The 25653-nt window shown below is 41.5% G+C and overlaps 1 protein-coding gene across 5 annotated transcripts in view; it reads left to right on the forward strand.

The window, feature by feature from the left end:
- Window positions 1-25653, forward strand: part of MAPK10 (mitogen-activated protein kinase 10) — a 475339-nt gene that overhangs the window by 408880 nt on the left and 40806 nt on the right. For all 5 annotated transcript variants that reach the window (XM_029599243.1, XM_029599225.1, XM_029599259.1 and 2 more), the window contains exon 9: window positions 11101-11283. In XM_029599243.1, the coding sequence (XP_029455103.1) occupies window positions 11101-11283 (183 nt within the window). The remainder of the gene's footprint in view (window positions 1-11100; window positions 11284-25653) is intronic.

The following is a 25653-nucleotide window of genomic DNA, read 5'->3' on the forward strand; positions in this document are numbered from 1 at the left end:
CTATATTTCAGAACATGATGAACAACATCCTGCGGGACCTGCTGTACAAGAGTGTCATGGTATTCCTGGATGATATCCTGATATTTTCCCAGGATTTTCCCACTCATCTAGAGGATGTCAAACAAGTACTATGCCGACTCCGTGAACTCCGGCTCTACGCCAAACACTCCAAGTGCGAATTTCATAAAGACTCAGTGCCTTTTCTTGGCTATATTGTGTCTAAAGATGGCTTCCAGATGGACCCTCAAAAGCTCGAGAGCTATCAACAGTGGTCCTAACCTACCAGCCTGAAGGCCCTGAGACGATTCCTGGGGTTTACCAACTATTATAGAAGCTTTATAAGAACTACTCTTCCTTTAACAGTACCCTTGACCACAATGACCCGCAAGGGTGCCAACGCTTCAAAATGGTCTGCGGAGGCTATTTCCATCTTTGAGAAATTAAAGACATCCTTTTCCATGGAACCATGCTTGCGGCATTCCTGACCCCAGAAGCCCTTTATCGTAGAAGTTCCACGCTTCAGATGTCGGCGTGGGGCTGTATTGAGCCAGACTAGAGACTCTAAAAGCCTTATGTCCCTGCTCTTTCTTCTCACGACATTCTCCCCGGCAGAGAAGAACTATAGGAATGGCGATAAAGAGCTCTTGGCAATAAAGCTTGCATTCGAGGAATGGCGGCCTTGGCTCGAAGGCGCTTAACATCAAATAACTGTATTCATGGACCACAAAAATCTAGAGTATCTCCAACATGCGCAACGTCTTAACCACAGACAAACTAGATGTTCCTTATTCTTCAATCGTTCGACTTTGAGCTTAAATATCGCCCCGGAGACAGAAATACCAGAGCTGATGCCTTGTCATGCTCCTTTCTCTTGGGGGATGTGCCTGAAGAACCTCAGCACATAATTGACCCGAAGAAAGTCATCTTGGCGACTACACATTCTGTGCCTGCTGGTAAGACCATCATGCCTAAACACCTCAGGAAGAAAGTGCTCTTTTGGGTGCACAATTCCAAGCTGGCTGGCCATCCTGGTCAACAGCGTACCCTGCTCAAGATCCAGAAGTTTTACTGGTGGCCTACTATCAAGAAGGATACCCTATCCTACGTGGCATCTTGTACCAACTGTGCCAAACACAAACCTGCTTCTGGCCAACCGTGGGATTGCTTGCAAACCATTGCCAGTTCCGAAACAGCCCTGGTCACATATCGCTACTGATTTTGTAGTCTATTTACCCCCCTTCTGGAGGAATGAATTCCATCTGGGTAACAGTTGATACGCTTCAGCAAGATGGCCCACTTCGTGGTGCTGCCTGGCTTACCTTCAGCCTTGGAGCTTGCGAAGCTCTCATATCGCACATTTTTCATCTTCACGGCCTAGCAAGACACATTGTCTCAGACCGAGGATCTCAATTCACGGCAAGATTCTGGAGGGTCTTGTGCAAGTTATTCAACATCTCTCTAGACTACACTTCAGCCTATCATCCAAATCAATGGCCAAACAGAATGGATGAATCGAACCTTAAAACAGTTCATTTCGAGCCTACGTGAGTTTCAGTCAGAATAACTGGGCTGAACTGTTACCGGGTTGGGTTGAATTCACCATCAACTCTCACTCCAGCAACATCAACTGGATCAATACCTTTTGAAGTGGTATATAGACGCTCTCCAACACCGCCACTTCCACTGAAGCTCTCAGTGACATCCCCAGCAGCCTCAATCTACTGCTGATTAAAAATCAATAACCTGTGGACTCAGACGAAAGACATGCTAGTTAAAGCGAGTGACTGCGCTAAGAAGTTCTATGACACTCACCATTCTCAAGCGCCTGTCTTCAAACCCGGTGACAAAGTCTGGTTATCTACCAAACATCTTCAGACTGAAATTACCTTCCACTCAGTTTGCTCCTCACTACGTTGGACCATTTCCAATCCTCCGACATCTTGGCAACATCACCTACAGTCTGAAGTTACCACCTGGACTAAACATCCACAACGCTTTTCACGTTTCACTCTTGAAATCTCTCATACTCTGTGAATTCTCTTCCAAGACTCAGGAACCACCTGCCATCATTGCAGAAGATGACCTAGAATTCAAGGTCGAAGAGATTCTTGATGTCCAAAGACAAGGAAAAACACTTGAATACCTCCTTTCTTGGGAGGGTTCAGCCCCGAAGAAACCCCTTGGGAGCCTCAGGCTAACATCCTTGATAAAGAGATGCTCCATCAATTTCATCTCGCGCATCCTTCAAAACCTAAACCTGGTACCCGCCAGAGGAGCCCGCCCTTTGAAAGGTGGGTACTGTTATGACTGGTCGTTACCACCCGACGTCTCCACTCTGCCCTCCTTACCTCTATGGCAACTCCTCCCGCGGTTGATGGACGTTTGGCTGCCGCGGCGTCTGTCTGCCATCCTCTCCGGCGTCCCAGGTCCTGCTTGGGGGCTGCCTCCTGCCATGCTGTCCAGCTGCTTTAGGGCGCGCACACCGCGCGGCCCTAATTCAAATACTTTCTTTGGCGCGAACCTCAGGGCGTCCCCCTGTGATGACGTCACACATCCCGGATACAAATAGCCTACACTACTGCTAGCTAATCGAAATAGCAAGGTAAAGGCCTTGATAAAGGTCTTGATAAAGGGATTCATTACGGATGGGATTCGTTCTCCGTACCTAGCTACTCTGCCTCTCCATTATTGGACTTACTCTATTTGAGGTACCAGCTCTCTGGGAGCCTCTCTCTTCTCTTTCAGGTCGCTGTCTGGAACCGGTACTCGCTCTCCTTGAGGGCCCATGTTCCCGGACTCACTGCCTGAACAATACTTCTGCCTGGAAGATACCACTGCCTACATCATCAGTGAGCTACCATCTACTTTTCTCAGAGCCGTTCCCTGGAACCAGGTACTCGCTCCTCGAGGGCCTGCCTCAACTCCAGCTCCTGTATTTCCTACCGAGAGAAACCACTGTGTGAGTACTCAACCAACGAGGCTCTATTCCAGAACCCTGCATATACTTCATTGTACTCACTATCTCATTTTCTCTTCACTACAGCACAGCCATTGAGAGATCGCTGTTCTAGAGCCTGAGGGTCTACTAGCCCATCCGGAATTCATCTCTGCTCACTACTGCCACCCTCTGGTGGCTCCTCAATGCTGTTAATATAAAAGATCTATCTGTGTTGTTTGTCCTAAAGCTGAGCCTGACCTGTGGCCCTCTCATGGGGACTTCCCCCGTGGGCGTGGTCAGCAGCCACAGTGTCCAGAGTCCTCCCAAAACCATACAAACAATAACAAAATCATCTGAATCACAGGAAAAAGATACAAAGAATGCCTTTCCTTTCCATTTCTGTAACATAGGAATAATGGTGGAAAAAGACCAAATGATCCATCCAGTCTACCCTGCAAGTTCCTCATGGTAGTAACTGCACCATTGTGCGGGTTACTCACATATCTTTGTTAAGGCTAGTACTTCCTGCCCTGTACAGATTACCCCAATCATCATATGTATAAACTTACCTGGCCCAAATGTAGTAACAGTACAAGTAATAACCTTCCCCCCCCCCCCCCCGCCCCGAATATGAAAAATACTAGATAGGGCTCATTATAACCTTGATTGGGACTTTAAAACAGTTTCCAGCACATTAAAGTTATTTGTTGCCTTCACAAACAAAGCCAGTTGTGTCCTGAGTGTGAAAGTCCTATACTTGTCAGCAACTCCAAATACTATAAACTTTCTTTAGTCAGGGTTTTAGGCCTTCCCCCGCTTTCTGGCTTTATTGGCTACATTACAATATGCACAAGCCTTATTAACCCTTTTGGAACATGCAGTCACTTTACTGATGGCAGTGACATTTGGAATAGGGTAGAGGAAGGACACTGAGCATGCTCAGGGCATGACTGGTTGAAATATGAACAAACACCAAATAGCTTACCCACTGTTTAGCCACCCTTACTGCCTCATTTTCATATGCTGTGAAACACAGCACAGTCTGTTTCAGAGGGAGCAATGGCCAGGGCCGGTGCTAGCTTTTTTGCTGCTCTGTGTGAACAATTACTGCAGTCATTCCCGCCCTCCCCCCCCCGCCCCCTATTCATTCAGTTCCAGGTCCATCAAAAAAAAGCACAGCTCTCTCCAGCAATCTGTGTAGGTCATTCATCAAATTGCATTAGGGCCTTATCGCAGGCATTAGGGCCCTAACGCCCATGATAAATAATGTATCGCGAGATGTGTATGTAAATTTTAAAGTTTTTCTCGAATGGGAGGAGTTTCAGGTAATATGTTTGTATATTATATCTGAAACCTTCCTGACATCATGAAAGAAAGTACTTATCTTAAACTTGTTGCAGATTTTTCTTTTTTTCACAACAAGTCTTGTCTGTTGTAACCATGTTGGTTTGTGGTTGTCCCCGCCAACGTTAACGTTTCTCATGACGCTTCATCAGGGTGGATTAATACTCTCTTTCTTTCATGATGTCGGGAAGGTTTCAGATATAATATACAAACATATTGCCTGAAACTTGAACATTGTTAACATACTCTATCTCGAAGCAATGAGCTACGAAATAAATAGGCTGTTAAAAAGAATATAAAAAGAACATAAGTTGTTGTGATATCTATGCTGCAATATAACGCTATCAAGACTTGGCTGAATTGTAGCGTTAATGTGAAAATTAATATTGCTGCGATACCAACATAACAGCAAATGCTTCTCTTCAGACAGAATTTTTCTGCAGAATCAAAAAAAAAACATATAAAATTTATTTTCAATTGAAATGGGAAATAACCATGTTTTTATAAAAATAGAAAATGAGACAATAAAGACCAGTGATTGAACTTACTGGCTTATAAACATTGCGGTCATTCAGACCCTTTGCCAGCTCTGAGGTCTTTGTCTCGGTTATGAAATAGAATTGTTGACGTGATTTAATAAAGAATAATTTTTAAGAGTGAATTATCGATATTGAGGTAACTTATGACTGGCTTCCACAGTTAGTTATTTGTGTTTACCATAATTGGATACTAGCTGTTCCCTTTTTCATTCAATGCATACCCAGTTGTGCCAGGCCTGGCAACGGCAGCGGCAAGACGTGCATAGAAAAGCCTCTGATTACTATAAAATGAAACTGTTAATGGCTTGGGAAGGTACAAACATGAAAAGTAAACACATCCAAACCCCCAAATCCCTTTCCCCATGTCAGTACTCTACTTTCTCCTTAATGTATGAACAGCTCTCCTGTCCATGAAGATGAAATACTCTTAAGTCTAATGGCAAATCATACTTTTCAGTTACTTGCTCCAAGGCCAAAGGGGTACCTTAAAAGTAATGACACTGTGCAAAAGTACTCTTTTCTCTCAAACCTGCAGTGCAGTAAGATGCCTTTGCTGCAACAGAGGAAAAGAAAGCCCTATCCCATTAGGCCAGGAACAATAGATATTCTCAACATCATCATCCTCCATCACTTATGTAAGGAGAAGGCAAATGTGGAGGAATAAGAGAGGGATCCAAGGAGCCAGGTGAGGATGAGAAATGATCCGCTATAAGTGCTCTATACCAGAGAGCTGAGTTACACAAGATTTTAACTGAGAGTTATCTGCTAGGAATGAAAATGTGTGGTGTGTAAGTTGTCCTTGGAACATACAGAACGAAGGCTTGCCATCGTGGGTCAGGCCAAAGGTCCATCAAGCCCAGTATCCTGTTTTCCAACACTGGCCATGCCAAGTCAGAAGTACCTGGCAGGATCCCAAGGGGTAAATAGATTCCAGGTTGCTTATCCCAAGAATAAGTAGTGAATTTCTGTAACTTTACCGTTAATAATTGTTAATGGATTTTTCCTCCAGGTACTTGTCCAAAACTTCTTTAAATGCAGCTACACTAATAGCTTTCACCACATCCTCTGGCAACAAATTCCAGAGCTTAATTATGCATTGAGTAAAAAAAAATGTTTTTTCTTAATATTTTTAAATGTTATTACATAGTAACTTCATTGCGTGTACCTGGTCTTTGTACTTTTCGAAAGAGTAAACAACTGATTAACATTACTTATTCCATTCCACTCATATTTTATCGACTCTATCATATCTCCCATCAGCCGTCTCTTTTCCGGCTGGAGTGCCCAGGGATCTGTTCTGGGACTCCTCCTGTTTAATATATTTATAAACTACCTGGAACTGGAAGCAACAAGTGAGGTGATTAAATTTGCTGATGACACAAAATTATTCAAAAGTTGTTAAATCAAATGAGGATTGTGTGAAACTCAAGAGGACATTTCAAAACTAGGAGATTTGGCAAGGTAATTAAATTTAATGTGGACAAGTGCAAAGTGATGCACTTAGGGAAGAGTAATCCAAATTATAGCTCACAATGCAAGGTTCCACATTAGGAGTCACCACTCAGTAGAAGGATCTAGGTGTTATCATTGAAAATACATTGAAATCTTCTGCTCAGCGTGCTGCAGCCAAGAAAAGAAATAGAATGCTAGGGATTATTAGGAAAGGAGTGGAGAATAAACAGAGAATATCATAATGCCTCTGTATAGCTCCATGGTGCGACCTCAAAAAAGATATAGCAGAATTAGAAAGGGTATAGCGAAGGGCAACCAAAATGATAAAGGGGATAGAACAGTTCCCCTGTGAAGAAAGGCTAAAGAGGTTAGGATTCTTCAGTTTGGAGAACAGATGGCTGAGGGGAGATATGATAGAGGTCTATAAAATAACGAGTGGAACTGAACGAGTAAACGTTAATCAATTATTTACTCTTTCGAAAAGTACAAAGACCAGGGAACACAATGAAATTACTAGGTAATACATTTAAAACTAATAAGAGAAAACATTTTTTACTCAACGCAAAATTAAGCTCTAGAATTCGTTGCCAGAGGATGTGGTGAAAGTGGTTTGTGTAGCTGCATTTAAAAAAGGTTTGGACAAGTTCCTGGAAGAAAAGTCCATTAACCATTATTAAGGTAAAATTGCAGAAAGCCACTGTTTATTCTTGGGATAAGCAGCTTGGAATCTCTCTATCCCTTGGGATCCTGTCAGGTACTTGTGACCTGGCTTGGCCACTGTTGGAAACAGGAGGTCTTGATGGACTTTGGTCTGACCCAGTATGGCAAGCCTTAAGTTCTTGTGTTCCAAGGACACACTTATACACTACATATCTTCATTCCTAGCAGAAAACTCTCAGTTAAAATATTGTTGTACTACTCAGCTCTCTGGCAAACTGCACTTACAGCTATCCTTCCCCATCATCACATGGTTCCTCTGGCTCCCTCTTTTATATTTGCCTTCTCCAGTCCTAGAAGATGGTGCTGGACACAAATGTTGTGCAGCATATAGCACACAAGAAAGAGTTTGCTGATTTTGACAGAAGCAAGGGGAAGGAATTCTCCATGGGATGCAGAGTGTAAAACTGACATTTTAGCTGTTCAAAGATTCATTCTCAAGGCCATCCTTAGGGGTTGCGAAGAGGTGCAATTGCCTTGTGCCCTGTACTTGGGAGGTCCCGCTCGACCATGATATCCTCATCTCCAGTACTATAATTTGTTTTCAAAGGCCCTACTACGGTGCACTCTCTCTGGGCCTTGCATCCTCATAAATTGCATTCTAGCTAGGGGTGTGCAGAAGTAAATATTTTGCTTTTTGTTTCATTTTGGGGTCTTTGCCCCCCCCCCCCCCACACACACACACAAATTTTGTTTCATTTAATGTGTATTTTGTTTTAAAAAAGCAAAATAAACAAAAACAAACTCCCCCAATACAAAAACATAAAAAAAAGAACAGGACCTCCCGAGGCCTACCGTGCCCACCACTATCCCTCCCACCCAGAAAAATGATAAGGCCAGAATCCTTCCCGACCCCCATTCACACAGTTTGGGGGGGGGGGGGGGGGGTTCTGAAGGCGAGGCCTAAACCCAGGCCAAAGCTTCAGCCTTGCATAGGTCGCTGCAACCTCAGTCAAGGCCCTGTACAAGGCTCTATGCAAGGCCCAGGCTTGGAGGCTTTTAAAAATGCAAAGGTTTGTACTTCCATCCAATACCCTCCTTAGTTCTGCCTCCCCCCTCCCCCGAGAATGCCTATGCTCTGGCCAGATAAACGTATGCATGAACAGGCAGTATATACATAAGTTTGCCTGCATAGTGGATGAGCAGTTTTGTAAAAGGGCCATTTCTGCGGGTAAAGCACTGTTTTGCCCACAGAAGTTCTTATGAAAATTACCTTCCTATGGACATTCCATGTACACTATAATGTTAATTGGAATTAAGTAGGCATTATTTTGTAAAAAAAACCAACCAAATGTATATATGTCTTCCATCTCAGAGACTATGTATAAAAACACTTCATTTATGGTTTACGTTATGACTTAAATAGTAAAAAAATTATTTTGAAAAAAAAATGTGTTTATGTATGTGGGGATTGGGAAATGATTACTTTTATTGACACCATGGCTAGACCAAGTAAGCTAATATGTATGATAATCCTATCGTGTATTGTATATTGAAAGAGCCAGGTGGTGTTTGTATATGACTTTGCTACTGTAATTCACATATTCTTAAGTTTGTTTTATCCTGTCTGTCTTCCTAAAATTAATCCGCCACATATCCTGAGTACCAAAAGGAAAATCTGAAAGGAATGCATGTCCTGTTCTGTTTTCTTGTTTACTAAACCAATTGCATTTTTGTTGGTTTTATAACACACAGAATACTGGTCTCTTTTACTGCATGTAAAATAACGTGAGTTATTAAGCTGAGGTTGTACGTGTGACCAAGCTGACTCAGAAAACAATAAAGAGACACATTTAAGAACTATAAAAAAAAAAAAATAACAAAGCACAAAATTGTGAGCAATTATAAAAACAATTTTTTCCATCGCGACAGATTTACGATATAAATATTAAAGCACACCAGTGTTTTGCAATACAATTGCAAGACTTTGGGAAGTATCACTTTTTCATGATTTTTGCTTTCACTTAGAGTATTGAACATACATTCTGCTACAGTACTGTTTGATTATGGTTAATGCTTTGTCGAAGTGCATTTATGTCGAAGTGCATTATGTCCACAGCTAATATGTTATTTATTAAATGTTTAAGAAGTTTTGAACAGTAATAATGGAAAAAAACCAATCATTAATTTTTCATTGAAAATGACCACAAATATAAATGTACTTTTTCTGATTTGATTTTCTCACATTCAAAAGGAGGACACTATAGAAATGATCTGCTCAGGCCTGGTGAGGGAGGGAAGGCAATTGCCACTACATTGGCTATTGCCCTAGGAAAGGCTATGATGGTGACCCTCAGAGTGGATATCCCTCCAGTCCCCAGGCTGGGAAAAGGGTTCCTGATCAGCTGTGTATGGCTATCTGGGGAGAAGTAAGGATGGCAGAGACCACCAGAGGAAATAAGGAGTAGAAATCCTTAAAAAGAAAAAAAAAAAGGGATATATAAATATTTTCATATTTGGCAAGTTTCTACTGCATTGTCAGTCCAGCCTATAATAATATATTATAATCTGGATGTAATATTTGTATTTCTAAAGAAAACAAAGTACTAGAGAACATTTGTCAGAACTACACTCCCTACAGTGTTTTCATGACAATGTCAAACTGCACCATCTTTTCAAAAGTTTTTCAGTTTTCTTGAATTTCTTGTTATTGTATTACCACAAACAGTGGTCATGATGCAACAAATTCTACTCAAGTTAAGTATCCAGACTGGAGGTGGGGATGAGGATTACAATCACTGATCTTGATCATTTGGCTCATCTGTAGTTTCTTAGTATGAAGGCAAGAATGAATTTAATTATCAAACATGGAAACAGAATATGAAGGCAGATAAGGGCATTAAAACAATTGCACAATTTACTTCTTGTTGCAATGCCAAAGACCCTTGTTGATCTGACTTTTTCTTCACTTGAAAAATTTAATTTCAGTGTAGTTATCGGACATTTGTAATTGTCTGCCTTCACCCTTATTCATTTGGAAAGAGAATACTTCAGTAAGATGCCTATTAGCATCCCATGTCGTAACATGCTAGCTAGCATTGTAAGTACAGTGACTTCATGTTTTGAGTTCAGTAAAATATTCAGATTTGTGCTGCTCAGCCACACATACACTGAAATTTGCCAGAGCTACCTGGTATAGATGCAACATCAATATTTTCTGTTTTCACAGTCACACTGGTAGAGCATAAATTGCTTTGTTTTTCTGTCTGAATGCAGTGGGACTCAGTGAGATATACAATATAATAGGCAAGTACCATATGATGGGCTAGGCATTAATTCAATAACAACAACTGTTGCCCCAAGTGCAGTTTGAGGTTGAAAGTTGAGAATTGTATCAAAATCCTTGATGTATTATTTATATGATACATGACTTTTATGAGGTATTTCTTGATGTATCACTTTTGTGAACCAATTTGGGATGGACTGTTAAAGGAAGTGGAATATAAATATAACATAACATAAGAATTCTTTAATGTGTAAAATGCTCCATGAGAAAAGATAACTAGATAGATTTTACAACTGAAAGAAAATATTGTATTTTTTTTTTACAGAGTAAACAATTGTCTTAGCTAAAACTTAAGTACAGCTATGTAGGACAGTGAAATATGTATATGATTTGCAAAATCTCACTGCTGAGTGTTGCTTGCTTTTCCACTATGACTTATGATGCATTGACTGTGCAGTAAAAGAGTTTGACACATAATTGGATGCTGCTAACAAATCATATTCAATTTTACTTCATCATTCTATAGAATACGATATCCTGTGAAATCTCAAAATGTCTTACTCATGTGGGAAAATGCTATATGAGCTGATACGCAATGAAGAAAATTCTCTTACCATAATTTTGAAGAAATGATAAAGTGAATGAAAAGGCAAGAAAAAAAACCCTGTAATAAGTGAATGGGAAGATTTATGCTACATTTATAAAACAGTTTAGATCTGCCTTAAATATATATTTTTTCTTATCTATAAAATGTCTCCATGTATAGAATAACCTCTGAAATTGAATGCTAGACTTACTCAAAGAGAAAAAAAACCAAGTAAGAACATAGAAAAAAAAAATGAAGAGATGGTGTGTAGTCTTTCCTTAACTGACTCTCTGTTCAGATATTGACCAGTGGAACAAGGTGATCGAGCAACTGGGAACTCCCTGCCCTGAGTTCATGAAGAAACTACAACCCACAGTACGGAACTATGTTGAAAATCGACCCAAATATGCTGGTCTCACTTTCCCTAAGCTCTTCCCAGATTCCCTCTTTCCAGCTGACTCAGAACATAACAAACTCAAAGGTATGTGCAGCGCCCCCCGGTTTCCTGGAGTAGATTTTTTTTAAGATTCTGCAGCAACTGTGTGGCAAATTTTCATAATTTTGCATAAAGATTCACGCCTCTATGCAAAAAAGTACATTTTTATTGAAAACTATTCATGTTTGTTATTAAACAATATTTAAACTAGATGCAAATAAAAAATGTAACGTACAAAAATCAACAATATATCAAGTTAAGACATATGTTGCAAACTTTTAACTGTGAAATGTCACTGTTGTCTTGAATTGAAATAGTGCAACCATCCTTTATATATTTTTGTTGAGAACGTCTTTGTCTTTCCAAGTATATTAGCTTCAGTATGCTAAACATGTCTCAGTATCAACAGTTTGTCATGCTGTTAATTACATAGAAAGATATACGAGCACATGTATTGGACTCAGTATAGATATAAAAGGAGGTTGAATTGACACAAGTTTGAAATTTGTCAGCAGAAAAGCCAGTCATCAAGGCTTTTAAGAATTTAAATGAATGCCATCTCCACCAGTAGCTGCAGACTTCCAAAGTCAAACCCAGGTCTTTATAGATGCTGTATGATTGACCACATATGCAGGTGCAAGAACCTTTCTATAAAGATGAAATTCTTCTAAAGGGACATCACTCCATCCAAGAATTACATCAAAATCATCTTTGGTGTGATTTAAGAGATCTTTGACTGATCAAACCCTTCTGACTGCTTTCTCCCTGTATTTCACCTCTCCCCTTCTGTTAGGCATGTGTATTCATTAAAAATGAATGGGCATCCTGAAATGAATGGGACCCCATTTGTTTCTTTTGAGGTTTCCCCGAAATGAATGGAGGAGTCCCCAAATTAAATAAATCCTATTCATTCCATTTGTTTTATCCCCCATTCATTTTTATGGGCCATTAAAGTCTTTGACCCATAGAATTCAATGGGAGAACAACAGATATAATAAAGTTAGGAATTGTTAGTAATGTATAGTAGCCAGCCACAGGCAATCCTTCCTAGTGAGTCATGCATGAACTCACTGCCTTGTCAGACCTGGGTAGAACATATTATCAAGGAGACAACAGATGCAATATATTGAAGTGAAACATTTTTCTAATCTAATTTCTATTGCTGCTCTCTGGATCCAGTGACGCTGATCTTGAAGACCGAGCATGTCTGAGATATACTGTACAAAGTGTGGACATTGTTTTGGGAGGATGCTGTTTTGAGCTGTCTCAGAGTTCTTAGTTTTCAACTTTTCCCAAACAACTTTTGGCTGCTTCCCATTTTAGTCTGTCTGTGCCAGTCAGAAGAGAAAGGCAGGCAGTAGCTCTGTGTTTTAGATTGTGGAGAATGTGGGCTTTAAGTGTCTGTTGCAGGTGGTTGTGCCAAATTACATGTCCCCTCCAGGACCACCTTTAGTAGGAAGGTCTTCCCCAACATATACAACCAGTGCAACATTTGCATCCAAGTGCTGCTGACTAAAGCTGAGGGGAGTAGCGTGCATTTCACCAGCAACATCTGGACCTCCATGAATGCTACATGCTGTTATCTCTCCCTGATGGCATACTGGTAGGACCTAGCAGAAGCAAGGGCAGGCAGCCGCTGTATAGACCGTTGTGATATAGTGCGCTGAACCTAGTGCACAGATTGCCACGGAGGTTGAATGTGCGTTTTGGATGTGCTACAATAACTCCACATGCAATAATGGGATTAGCATGTCCAAATGGTGTGTCCCAACCAGCACATAGCTAATAGCGCTCATCACATGTAAATGCCATGTAGATGAGGCTATTAGCTATTACCCCTAATGCAAAAAAATCACCATGTGCCTGATGCACACATTTTAACATTCAAAACTTAACACCAGCCCGGAGCTGGTGTTAAGTTTTCAAGGGCTCCAAGCCACCCCAAAAAAGCCAAAAATATTGCATGAAAAAAAAAAATACAGCAAAAAAATCTTGACGGTGGTCAGGTTAGGAAACAGACGCTCAATTTATGAGTGTCCTTTTTCCTAACCTGGGGCTCTGTGCGGGTTAGGAAAATGGACTCTTGTTAATTGAGTGTCCATTTGCCACATCTCCTAGACGCACGATGCCATGGATGCACTAGGGATGCACGATTTATTCCTAGCATGTCCTTTTTAGCCCAGCAACTCGTTTGCGTATGCATAGGGTGCCCAGGAAAAGGGGATGTGCATGCATTGAAAAAACATGCGCCCAGTTTGGACGCACGTTTTTTCGCGCTTGGTATGCATCGGGCTGCTAGTGCGGACAGAACATCAGGGTGCAGGTAGGCTTTGCTGCTCACCCAGTCAATGGATGAGCCCCATATCTCAGTCAATATTCTATCAACAATAAGAGGTATGCTGGAGGGTTGGTAGCTGGACAGGAGAGTGAGGAATTTAAATGCAAGTTTTTTTGTCAAAGATAATGGCACATATATAGTAAATATAAAAGAACACATAATGCCAAATAATAAAGATTTTTAGAAAAAGTATATTCTAAACTTATATGGGACCATCATACCACCCTTTTTTGTCACTTAGAAGGGCTTGACAAGACTACAATGTTCAAAAAAAATGGTAAGTAATTGATTTCTTCATTTTTTCACTTTATGGTGTTATTTAAAAATTTGGAAAAGCATTTTTAAAAAAGTAGGGACCGATGATTAAATGAAACCCTGTTAGTTTATTCATGGAGCCTAGTTCATGTTCTAAGAGATGAAAAAGGTTGCTATGATGGTCCTGCATAAGTTTATAATATACATTTTCTAAAAATCTTTATTATTTGGCAATACGTGTTCTATTATATTTAGAATTTTTCCTTTTTGCTCTATATTGGGCTTTTTTTGTGTGATTACATATATAGTAAAGGCAATATACAATGAGAGCTTTCAGAGATCAACTGTTTTGCATACACTCTGCACCTGGTAGTGAAGGATGTCCTGGGGCTGGAATCCAAGGACCATGAGAATGAATTCTTGGCAGAAGCTTTTAGAGAAGTGCAGAAAAATAGCAGGGCAATTCCATAGAAGTGCAAAGGCAGGGCAGCTTCTCTCTGATAATAGGATGAATAGGGGATGTCTAAACAATGTTAGTTTTTGGATACTGGCACACACTGGAATTCCACATACTTGATTCTGGAGAGTTTAGTGGATCAGCAGACAACCCTTCAGATTCTGTTTCAGGAAACAGGGATAGGTGTAAATTGCCTCCTGGGGTATCTTGATTGGGCAGTCATGAAGCAGGTGGTGGAAACCCTGAAGCCCTTGAAGGAGGCCGTGGAAGGCATGAGATCTAGAAGCACCACTTTGGGTAATATTATCCCTATGGTAAATTGTCTGGAGGAAAAGTTGGTGGGCTTCCTTCAGGACTTGAGAATGAAAGCAGAGGTGTTGCAGTTTGTGGAATCCTTGCAGCAGCAGGTGCAAGGGAGGCCGAAACCTGTGACTGAAAACAATGGGGCAGATTTTCAAAAGGTTATGCGCTTCGGGCCTATTTTCAAAAGGCCCGGCGACGCATGTAAAGCCCCAGGACATGTGTAAGTCCCGGGGCTTGCAAAAAGGGGCAGGGAGGGGGCAGTGTTAGAGGCTCCTGGCACAGCGGCCATTTGCCGCTGTGCCGTGGATTGCGCGCTGGCAGTTGGGGCTGGTGCGCGCAACTTACTTCAGCCCCAGGGCTGAAGTAAGTTTTGAAATAAAAAAAAAAAGAAGAAAAAGGTAGGGGGGAAAGGGCGGGGGAAGGAAGGGAAGGGAAGGTGGGGTGGGGGGTAGGGAATGGGGAAGGCAGCACGGCTCAGCACGGGCTCGGCGCACGGAAGGTGCGCAATCGTGCACCCATTGCACTTGCCAACCCCCAATTTTATAACATGCACACCCACGTGCAGGTCTTAAAATCTACCCCAATGTGTATATGCTTGCTGCACTATTTGATCGCTGTGGTGAAAGAGAATCTTGCTCTGGAGTCCCATTGTCTCCATTGTCCCATTGTCTCCATTGTCTGTCAGGAGGAGCGCCAGAGGCATGGGCAGAAGAGGGAAGTAGCACAGAAAGAAACAGTGGCACTTCAGAGAGTAGTGCAGGCAGGAGCAGCATCCAGACAGCTAACAGTTCTTCCCTCACCACAAAATGCCAGAGCCCCATTGCCCACAAAAAACATATCTTTCCTGGAATAGGCCAGAGCAAAAGCAGCTGGCAAGAAGAAAGACTCTTGACCCACCTAGGCAAAGGAGAGCTTATCACACAAGTCCACCATATGGCCAGTACTAGCCAAATTGGCACAATGCCATCTTTCTTGCCTATCCACTTGTGTTCCCAGTGAATGTGTCTTTGTGAGCTCTTATTGCTCAAGATTGGTGCCTCAGTTAATGGAAAAACTGGTATTTTTAAAATGCGGTCTCCCTCTGCTTGGTTTATAGATTTTCCATGTGAGTGGCAAGATGAATGGAAATATCTTAGAGGCCTTGCAGCCACTCTGCCTGCCAGTGCCTGCCATGCCCCAAATATACCATCACAGGAGTCTGACTGTTAACTCTCTGCCTGCCTGTTATGCCCCTAATTCCAACATAGGAAACTTGCTGTCTCATGGCTAGCTACCATAGTAGGAAACCATTGTTGGTACCCTCTTTTGGAGCCATGGGGTGTTCTTCCCACACTAGCTTTCTTCTTGGTTTGTTATACTGGGTAGTTTTGTCCCTAGAACAAAAATGTGAAAAAATACTATAGGTTTCTAGTATCACCACACCTCTTCTAAGGTTCTTTTTCTTCAACCTCTCCACAGTCCCAATCTGGTTCTCCCACCTTGTTTATTGGTTGATTACACTGTGGTGGTTTGTCAACAAAAGCCTTCAGTCTGAAGGAAGAAATACAGGCAGAACAGAAAATATGCAGGAGAGAAACAATGTCCTTGTTTTGAGTGTGATAAAAGTATTAGGTAGATAGAACTCATGCAAAACTAGAAAATCAGGAAATGGAACCAGCTAGAGTTCACTTACAGAATATGGGAAAAGCCTTCTAAATGAAGCAACCTTCATTACTTACCAGAAAACCGAACCACACTCAATACAGAAACCATTTACATGTTTTGACTATGGTAAGCATATCAGCAGGGCAGAGAAAACTCATGCAAAATTGGAAGTGGGCCAGAGTTTAGCTGCAGAATATGGTAAAAAATTTCTAAATGAAGCAACCTTCACAACTTACCAGAAAACCAAAACACACATTTTAGAGAAACAATTTACATGTTCAGAGTGTAGTAAAAGTATCATTTGGCAATCCCATTTCACAAGAACATCTAAATACCATCCTCTAGCAACTAGATCAAGTTCAAGTAGGGAATATAAAAAAAAAAACTTATGTCCATTTTCTTATGCTGAATCTGCCAATTGGAAGATGTACGTCAGCAGAACAAATGGCATCTTCCATGCCACTCTGCCTTGTTGCCATACCCCTCATGCTACACTTTGGGGCCTTTGTGCCATTCAGTCTTGCTGCCATGCCCAGACCTTATACCTTGGACTTCTTTCTGCCACTCTGCCTTGATGCCAGACCTCAGACCTTACACCTTGAGGAGCTCCTACCACTCTGGGGACCTGCTTTGCACCTCTCATGGTGCTTTGTCATTTGATGCCACTCTTTATGCTGCTTTGACCCTTTATTGGTGCCTCGGTGTTTTTTCTGCCACCTTTTCTGCTTTGCTTTCTTTTCTTGGTGCCTTAGGATTCTGATACCACTTTGAGCGCCAGTTTGCTTCCTCATGCTGCTACCCAGGGTTCATGCCACTGTTGCTGAGGTCCTCTTTTTGAATCTTGGGGTGTTTTTCCCACACTAGCTTTATTCTTTACTTCTGTGATGATGCCTTGGAGAACTCCTGCCAATGCTGGTAACCCTTTGACCCTTTATGGAGCCTTAGGCTATTCATGTCACTTTTGATGCCATTGCCATAGTCTAGGCATCCTGGAATTCTTTCCTCCTTCTGATGTTTTCTTCCCACAAGTTCCATAAGAACTGATGAGAAAACCCCAGTTCTGGAGCCCAAAATAGGCCACAATTATTCCCCCATTTACTTTAATGGCAAACAAAAAAAAAAAAAGTCAAACGAATAAACAAAAAAAAAAAAAAAAATATATATATATATATATATATATTTCAATTTGAAACTAAAGAAACTAATTGGGATCCTCATGAAACAAATGGATGAAAAGAAATTAATTTTTTTCTTATGCACATCCCTACTTCCTGTTCCCTTCAGGACAGGAAAAGCAGGTGGGACAGAGGGAGAAACAAAAGATAAGTTTCTAGATATAGGAGCACAGTGCCTCTTCTGTCATCTGCTACAGTCTCAACCTCCCCCCTTCCTATTCCATTCAGTCTGTTAAGGAAGGGAGTGAAGGGGCTGGAGCAGGAGCAGAGAGAGAGAGAGAGAGAGAGAGAGCTGCTACTGAAGGAAGGCATCCTGGAGCTTTTTCATTGAATTAGGAGATGGGAAAGCAGATTGGCAATGCTGCTGCAACAAGCTAATTATGTGGTTTCTCCAGCGGCATGAGGCTATGGGCATTCGGTATGTATAAGTAATGTTTTGCTTTTTAAGTAGACTCAGAATGATATATAAGTGCCATGTAAATAAGATCTGTTAGTGCTGCTGCTGACCAACTTATAAGTCACTGGAGGAGCAGCAGATATGGAGGAGCTCTTCAAATTTCCTAGTAGATTCAATTAGTGCATGCTGAGTGCTGCTTTTTTAAAGGGGAAGGAATACATAACAGTTGGAAAACAAGGAGAATAAAGGTACAAAATATAGCCAGGTATAACATAACATAATTTTTTTTTTTGTAATTCTGAAGAAATGTGTTTGAGTATTAGAATCATAACACAGATTCATTCAAGCGCTTGGATGGCACCTATTGTGCAAGTGGTGTAGTTACAACCAGAAGCAAAGGGCTGGCAGTGTAAAACTAGTAAATGGAGGAAGGATCACACATGACTCATTTTCTTAAGTTACTCATTGTTGTGAGACCAAGAGCAAATATTTTAACCTTGTAGCACTTTCTCTCTCCTCTTCCCTTTCTTTGACTCTTTTTTTTTATTCTCCATCCATACTGCGATATAATTTCTCAGCTAAAAAATAATCACTGCCTTATTTCTGTCCAGCAAGGAGTTTATTCTCTGTCTCAGCATGCGTCTAATTAAGGCATTCCAGATAAATCTGTTTTTTCCCCCCTCCTTTCTTTAGTCATAAGAGCTTCTGATCCCCAGCACTCATGATTATAGTTTGTGAAAGAAAATGGCGAGTGCTTCAAGTTCCTGGCACCTAAGTTATTAAAGAGGAAGAACAGGATTTCTGTCTGGAACAACAATAGGGCCTGGCTGACTGCAGCTTTTCTCCCATTCTGTTTCTATGGGTAAAAACTGGATGAATCAGGCCCTTAATGGACAGACCATAGAAACATAGAAACATAGAAATGACGGCAGAAGAAGACCAAATGGCCCATCCAGTCTGCCCAGCAAGCTTCACACATTTTTTTCTCTCATACTTATCATTTTCTCTTAACTCTTGGTTCTATTTCCCTTCCACCCCCACCATTAATGTAGAGAGCAGTGATGGAGCTGCATCCAAGTGAAATACCTAGCTTGATTAGTTAGGGGTAGTAGGGGTAGTAACTGCTGCAATAAGCAATGTTCATGGTATAATGAATTCTACTGTTTCTTTAATTGTGCATTACAGAAGAACATAGCATTTCAATCGAGGCACTTAACTTGACAATGCTTAAGCCTTTTCCTGTTTTCTTCAGGTGGATCCTTCTTCCAATTTTTGAAGGATTTTTTTTGGCTAAAATAGCCTCTTTCACCTCACCTTTTAACCATGACGATAATTGATTTGCCTTCCTTCCACCTATCTTAATGAGTGGAATACTCTGGACTGTGCCTCTAGGATTGTATTTTTAAACAATGTCCACGCCTGTTGTACACTTTTAACCTTTGCAGCTGCACCTTTCAGTTTTTTTCTATTTTCCTCATTTTATCAAAGTTTCCCTTTTGAAAACTTAGTGTTAGAGCTGTGGATTTACTTATTGTCCCCTTCCAGTTATTAGTTTAAATTTGATCATGATATGATCACTATTGCCAAGTGGTCCCACCACCGTTACCTTTCTCACCAAATCCTGCGTTCCACTAAGAATTAAATCTAAAATAGCTCCCTCTCTCATTGGTTTCTGAACCAATTGCTCCATGAAACAGTCGTTTATTTCATCCAGGAACTTTGTCTCTAGCAAGTCCTGATGTTACATTTACCCAATCAATATTGGGGTAATTGAAATCTCCCATTATTACTGCACTGCCAAATTGGTTAGCTTTCCTGATTTCTCTTAGCATTTCATCATCTGTCTGACCATTTTGTCCAGGTGGATGGGAGTATTTTAAAGATAAGTGTGGTAAGCCGCTCTTCTTTCGGGGATTTGATTTTTCTGCCAACACTGCTCTAGGTAACGTAGCCTTTGTTTCATCTCTTTTAATTCTGGTTTGAACCAGGGGCTATTTTGGTGCGATTAATAAAAAATTTTTTGGTGGTGGCTAGCTCATCTATAGTTGTTATTATAATCTCATTCCATGAGTTAACTGCTTCTTCTCTGTCAGATGGTAAAAAATGAACTAATTTGAGTAACAGTTGTGCCTGAAGTTTGTCTGAATCACAGTGTCCTCTCCCCATAAGGGATTGTGGTGATATGCACTCCACTGGATTGGTAGGCTTTACATAACATTGGCTTGAAATGAGTCTATGATCAGACCACGGGATTTTTGTGATTTTCAGTGATGGTGGAGTTTGAGAAAGAAATCCAGGGTTACTAAAAAGAAGATTGTGCATGGCCATGATTGTGTGTTCGCTTATTAATGAATTGTTCCCATCCTAGCTCACTCATTGTTTCTTAGAGAACTTCTGCAGAGGCTGGATGCAGGTATGCATCAATGTGTTGGCTATAATCATCTAGAACAATTGTGGATTTTATGTCCATTTTTAGAGGGTTTAGCGTTTCAATCAATCGGAAGATATTCTGATTAAGCAGGCCCGAGCAGTATGTTGTGCTGGTGGTGAACCCTTGGCCCAAGGTGGGGTTGACGTTACCCTTAGGGCAAGCCCTACATGTCCCCACTGTCCGGAGGCGGAGTAGACTAGGAGACGGAGGCCAACTGGAGCTTCACCAATGCCAGCCCTCGTTCCCCGCAGGTTGAGCCCTTGGGTACCAAGGCTGGCTGGTCTTAGGTGGGCCTCCGTGTAATGACTCCCAGTATATGACAAGCAAGGGTTCGCCAGGGACCAGTGGAGGTATCAGAGGACTGGGGTCGGTCCAGATGAGGCAGGGATCTAGAGACCCGGATGCTAACAGTAACAGGGGAAGACAGGAGGCGTCCAGGTAGAGGTAGGCCGAAGCCTGAAAGGCCAAGTCCGAGGGATACCGTAGACAAGATCAAGGCAAGCTGGAGTTGGGGCAGGCGGCTGAGCAAGCGAGGTACCAGGAAGCAGAGCAAGGGTCAAAGCCAGAGGATCAGTCCAAGCGTAGTCAACGAAGCAGGGGTCTAAGCCAGAGGATCAGTCCAAGCGAACAAGGAGGAAACCAAGGAGCGAACAGGAACCAGGATCGGAGTCAGGAGCAGGAACCAGGAACGATGGGCAACGAGAACACGAGCAATCGTGGAGACCTGTTGCCGAGGCAGGGAACAAGTGGCTGGGCCCTGCCTTAAATACTAAGGCCCAGTGATGTCATCATCCAGGGCCGCGGGCTATTTTCCCGCCATGGCCCCTTTAAAAGGACAGGAGTTGAGTGCGCTTAAGCCAGGGCCCAGAGGAGGCAGGACGGCAGTGTCTCTCTGCTGCCCATGCGGGGAGGCCCGCCAGGCGCAGGGAGGACCCGCAGAGGTATCGGAAGCGGCAGAAGAGGGTGATCTGAGACTGGCAGCTGGGTTCCCGGGGTGAGTAGGCCTGGACGCGGGCCTACCACAGACGGGATGCGTAACACAGTAGACAGCACAAAAATTGGCAATAGTGGAAAATACAACTAGTTATTCTTAAGGTGTGATCAGATCAATTTTTAACTGTTTCGGTGTAAATTCATCTTTAATGATCACAAGGAGCTCCTCCCCACCTCTCCTGTTTGGTATTGGTTGAGAGAAGGCACTATAACCAGGTGGACATAATTGCTTGAGAAGCACTATATCTGTTTCTAGAAGCCAAATTTCTGTGGCAGCAAAGCAGTCCAGCTGATTAGATTCAATTAAATCATAAACAACTGGTATTTTTTTCTTTATGGCTTGAGTGTTCAAGGATATCAATGAGAGTGTTGATACAGCTAGTAACAATGTTTTCAGCTTATTTTCAATTAAGCGGCGGCAACATTGTCTAGTATTGGATCCTGTTTGTTTACAAGGGGCTGAATCTCCCTTGACCAGATATTATGGGAATCATTATCTCGAATGTGTTCTGCTCCATAAAAAGCTGCTAGAATTGAGTCAGATTCAGGTATGAATAGTAGATGATAGAACGTATGATGACTAATTAGGTTGAAGAAAAACTCTGATACCTTAAACATCAATGAGTGCATCAGTCATATAGAATCTGGTTCTTCAGTGTGCACGAAGGGGTGCACAAAGGAGCATGCCTCCTGGATATTCTTGAACGCTGCCTGCCACTGTCCTCTGCCTGCTTCTGGATTTGCCTGACTCCACTCTGATCCAGCGACCCCCTGATGGATCTCACTACCATCAGCAGAAGCCACAAAGGCTCAACCCATGGGAAATGTGAGCTGGTAAAGGCAAAGCTCCAGTTGGGCCTTTGCCTCATGCGGATCTGCCTGCTGACGTTGGGGCTTGCAGGGTTTCTTCATCCCCAGCTCGGTCCAAGGGTCCACTGTTAGATGTCTATAGTACTATTAGACATAAACAGCACTGCACAGCTACACATAAAGATGTAGTCCCTGCTTGTTGGAGCTTACAGTTTAGGTAAGGCACATAAACATGACAAATAAGAGGCTTCTAGAAATGTATTTGTTATGGTAAGCATGGTTAAAATGAAAATGCTATGATTAGGGAGTGCCAGGATTTAAAAATCAACCACAAAAAGATGGGATTTGAATATGGCCGGTGAGGTCTGGAATGACTGCAGTACAAATATAGAGTAATTATTAGAACCTCCAACAGTACACATTGCAGTATTTATAAATGTATTAATTACTCTAACTTGTTGATCAGAGTTTGTTTTAACCAGAAAAGGATTCACTAAGTTTATCTAAAATTAGAGATTTTATACAGTTTTATCCATTAAAATATAATTGATTAATATAATTATGATAGTGATTTAGATGGTTAGATGTACTTTCACAATTTCTAAAGTAGCACAACAGAAATTATTGACGAAAGGTTTGCATGGATATAATTCAGAGCAATCACAGGCTATTATACCCCAAAAGCTAAGAGTAAGTTCAAACTTCTTATCTGTGTAACTTCTGGGCTGGTTGTACCCGGATAGTGGTACCAGAGGCCATATCTCAGATCACAGCTTCAGGTGGCAAACTTCTCATAATGTGAAAATATCTCAAACTGCAGGGTTCCCTGATTTGGGGGGAGATAAATTTCAAGGCCCTTGCATTGCATTCAATTAAGTCCCAGTTCAATGTTTTGTATACAGCACCGATAAGTGCCAACATCACTTCGCAGCAAAAAGCACACTGGATGCTGACTTTGGTTTCCAACAATATTTTTACTGACATAGTGTGAAATGATGAAAATGTTCTTTACGGTGGTTCAGTTCACTTTTCGATGTTACAAATGCTTTAAATAAATTTGCAATTTCTCAGTCTTTCATCTGATGTTCCTCCCATCCTATTGACATAGGGCAAGCTTTATACTTCCTTCCCAATGTTGGTGAAGTATTAAAAGTGAAATCCATTTATAGATGTATGTTTAAATGCAAAATCATTTATCTCCTACCTCTTCATGTACTTTTTCTCCTTAAGTTTCCTCACAGGTGTCCTCATCTTGTCCCTTTTTAGTATCAGAGCATTACTATTGTTACTTCTCTGTTCCAAATCTCCAGTAGATATTCATGGGCCCTGTAGGGGTCCATCCCAACTCCTTTCTCCCTTCTCTCCTTCTCCTCTGGATGGCTGTAAGTCGCCCCTCCTCTGCATATTCCTCTGGATCCGCAGAAACCTCTCTCTTTTATGTTAATTCAGCAAAGAATATACAGGGCCAGAGCAAGAGTATTAGGTGCCCTTAGGTGAACCATTTGCCTTGCACCCCCTCCCCCCCCTGCCAGCCCCAGCCATGGCACCGACCCCGACCCCGACCTCCCCTCCCAGCCCAAACACACAAGTAAAAACTATGCATTTATAATAATAGATTTTACATGAAAAAGAATATTCAAAGTATAGTTTTCTGAGATAAAAGTATCACACAGCGCATTTAAAGATAATATACATATTGTATGTCAACTAGAAAACCCTGCTGAAAGGCAAAAATTCACTTGGAATCTATATGGTATTAGACCTATTATAATGCGTATTATGTGTAGGCTTGGTACCCAAAGCCAGGAGTAAAGTGAATTACAATTAGAATATAGTAAACCTCCCATACCAAAACAGCACTAAGTACCAGCACTTAAGTAGTAGCTACCCTTCCTATGAATAGGCAACACTATAAATATTATACCAGGCTCTAAAACACCAATAATACACCTCCTATTAGAAAACAGAACAAGTCCAGCTGCTATAGAACCCCACACAGAAACTACTTGCTAACAGAATACCTCAAGTTTGATCACAGAACACAGACAACACCTCACTAAAAACAGAATAAAGAGTACATAAGGTTAAAATTAAAAATGTGCAGACAAAATCTGAACTGGAAACCATGACACTAGACTCTGGATGCAGCGCAACAATGGGAAAACAGAAACACATCCATTCTTCATAAAAGATGGCGCCAGCCGTCCATTGCTTCTACCATGTGACAGGGGCTGACCAATGGCACCAGTAGCCCCTGTGACATAGTAAGGTCAAAGGATATCAGCACCATTTTGAATACTGGCAGCCGACGGTGTGAGTGCAGTAGATGGCTCCCGGACCCCCGCTGGACCACCAGGGTGTTTTGACAAGTCTTGGGGGGGGGGGGGGGATCAGGAGGGTGGGGGTTTTGTTTAAATTCGCTCCTTTAGACAGCCAAATAATTCGGTGAAGATTCGTTGTATTAAACGTTGCGGATTACCATACGTTGCAAACGAATGCACACCCCTAGCAAATAGTGTATATAGTTTGCAAACTGTGTACACTATTTGCCAAAAATGAATCTGAACAAAAAAACAAAAAAAACCCCAAAACATAAAACCTTAAAAAAATTAAAAACAAAAACATAAATGAATTTTTTGGCTGTGCACATCCCTATTGCACAGCAACACTCCCATCATGTCTATTATTTATCTCTGCTCCAACAAGAAATCTAATGCTAACATCTTTACTGAGCTGCCTCTTATAACTCTGGTTTTGGTGTTTTAGCTCTTTCTTCAGCAGCTCTTCTCAGTCCAACAATTTACCATGGTTGCCACAACAGCCATAACTCAACATTTTCTAAAATATTTTTTAAACTATTTCCAAATAAATTCTAAAAAATTGTAGATTTTGCAATGAATTGGAGAGAATTTGCTGTGGAAACCATGGAAGGTCCTAATATGAGGTAATATTCTCTCTCTTGCAAGAAGATATTCAGTATGTCATTTTCTCTGAATGGCCCTCTCCTTTGAACTCAGCTTCCCAATATGCCCAGACAGATCCAGGAATCCTCGCTGTTCAGAGGTCTACCTCATCTGAGACCCTCACTCAGAGCCACTTGTTGGTCAACAGGGGCTTCTACTCTCCCTCATTCTTCTTGCCTGAGCAAAGACCCATGTGTTAGGCCCAGGCCTCACTGCCCCAGATGGATGGAAGCACCAAACCCAGATCATCCACACCACAGTGCACTGTGCAGCAACCTGAGCCAACGTGCCAGGTTTTCATTTTCATTTTTATAGCTAAGGCAGGAAGAGAAAGACAACATTGCATTTTTTCCCCTTATGGTGAAAAAGTTGAAGGTATTAGCATTTGATTCTATCTTTCAAGTCATTTGAACTTAAGTTAGCATATAATTTTCATGTACCTCACACTGCCCAGCTAACCACATATCTCTACCACTGCATCTTAATAGCAAAAGGCAGTTTCTCTTTCAGCATTATTACACAAATTGGCTTCAAGAGTGGTATAACTGCAAAAACAATTTTTTTTAGCATGATTTGCATGTCAACTATTATTTAATGTTATGGAGAAATTGATTTCTGTAATGGTATTGCTATTGGTTTTATGATGAGG

The sequence above is a fragment of the Rhinatrema bivittatum genome, chromosome 1, assembly GCF_901001135.1.
Source record: "Rhinatrema bivittatum chromosome 1, aRhiBiv1.1, whole genome shotgun sequence".
NCBI lineage: Eukaryota > Metazoa > Chordata > Amphibia > Gymnophiona > Rhinatrematidae > Rhinatrema > Rhinatrema bivittatum.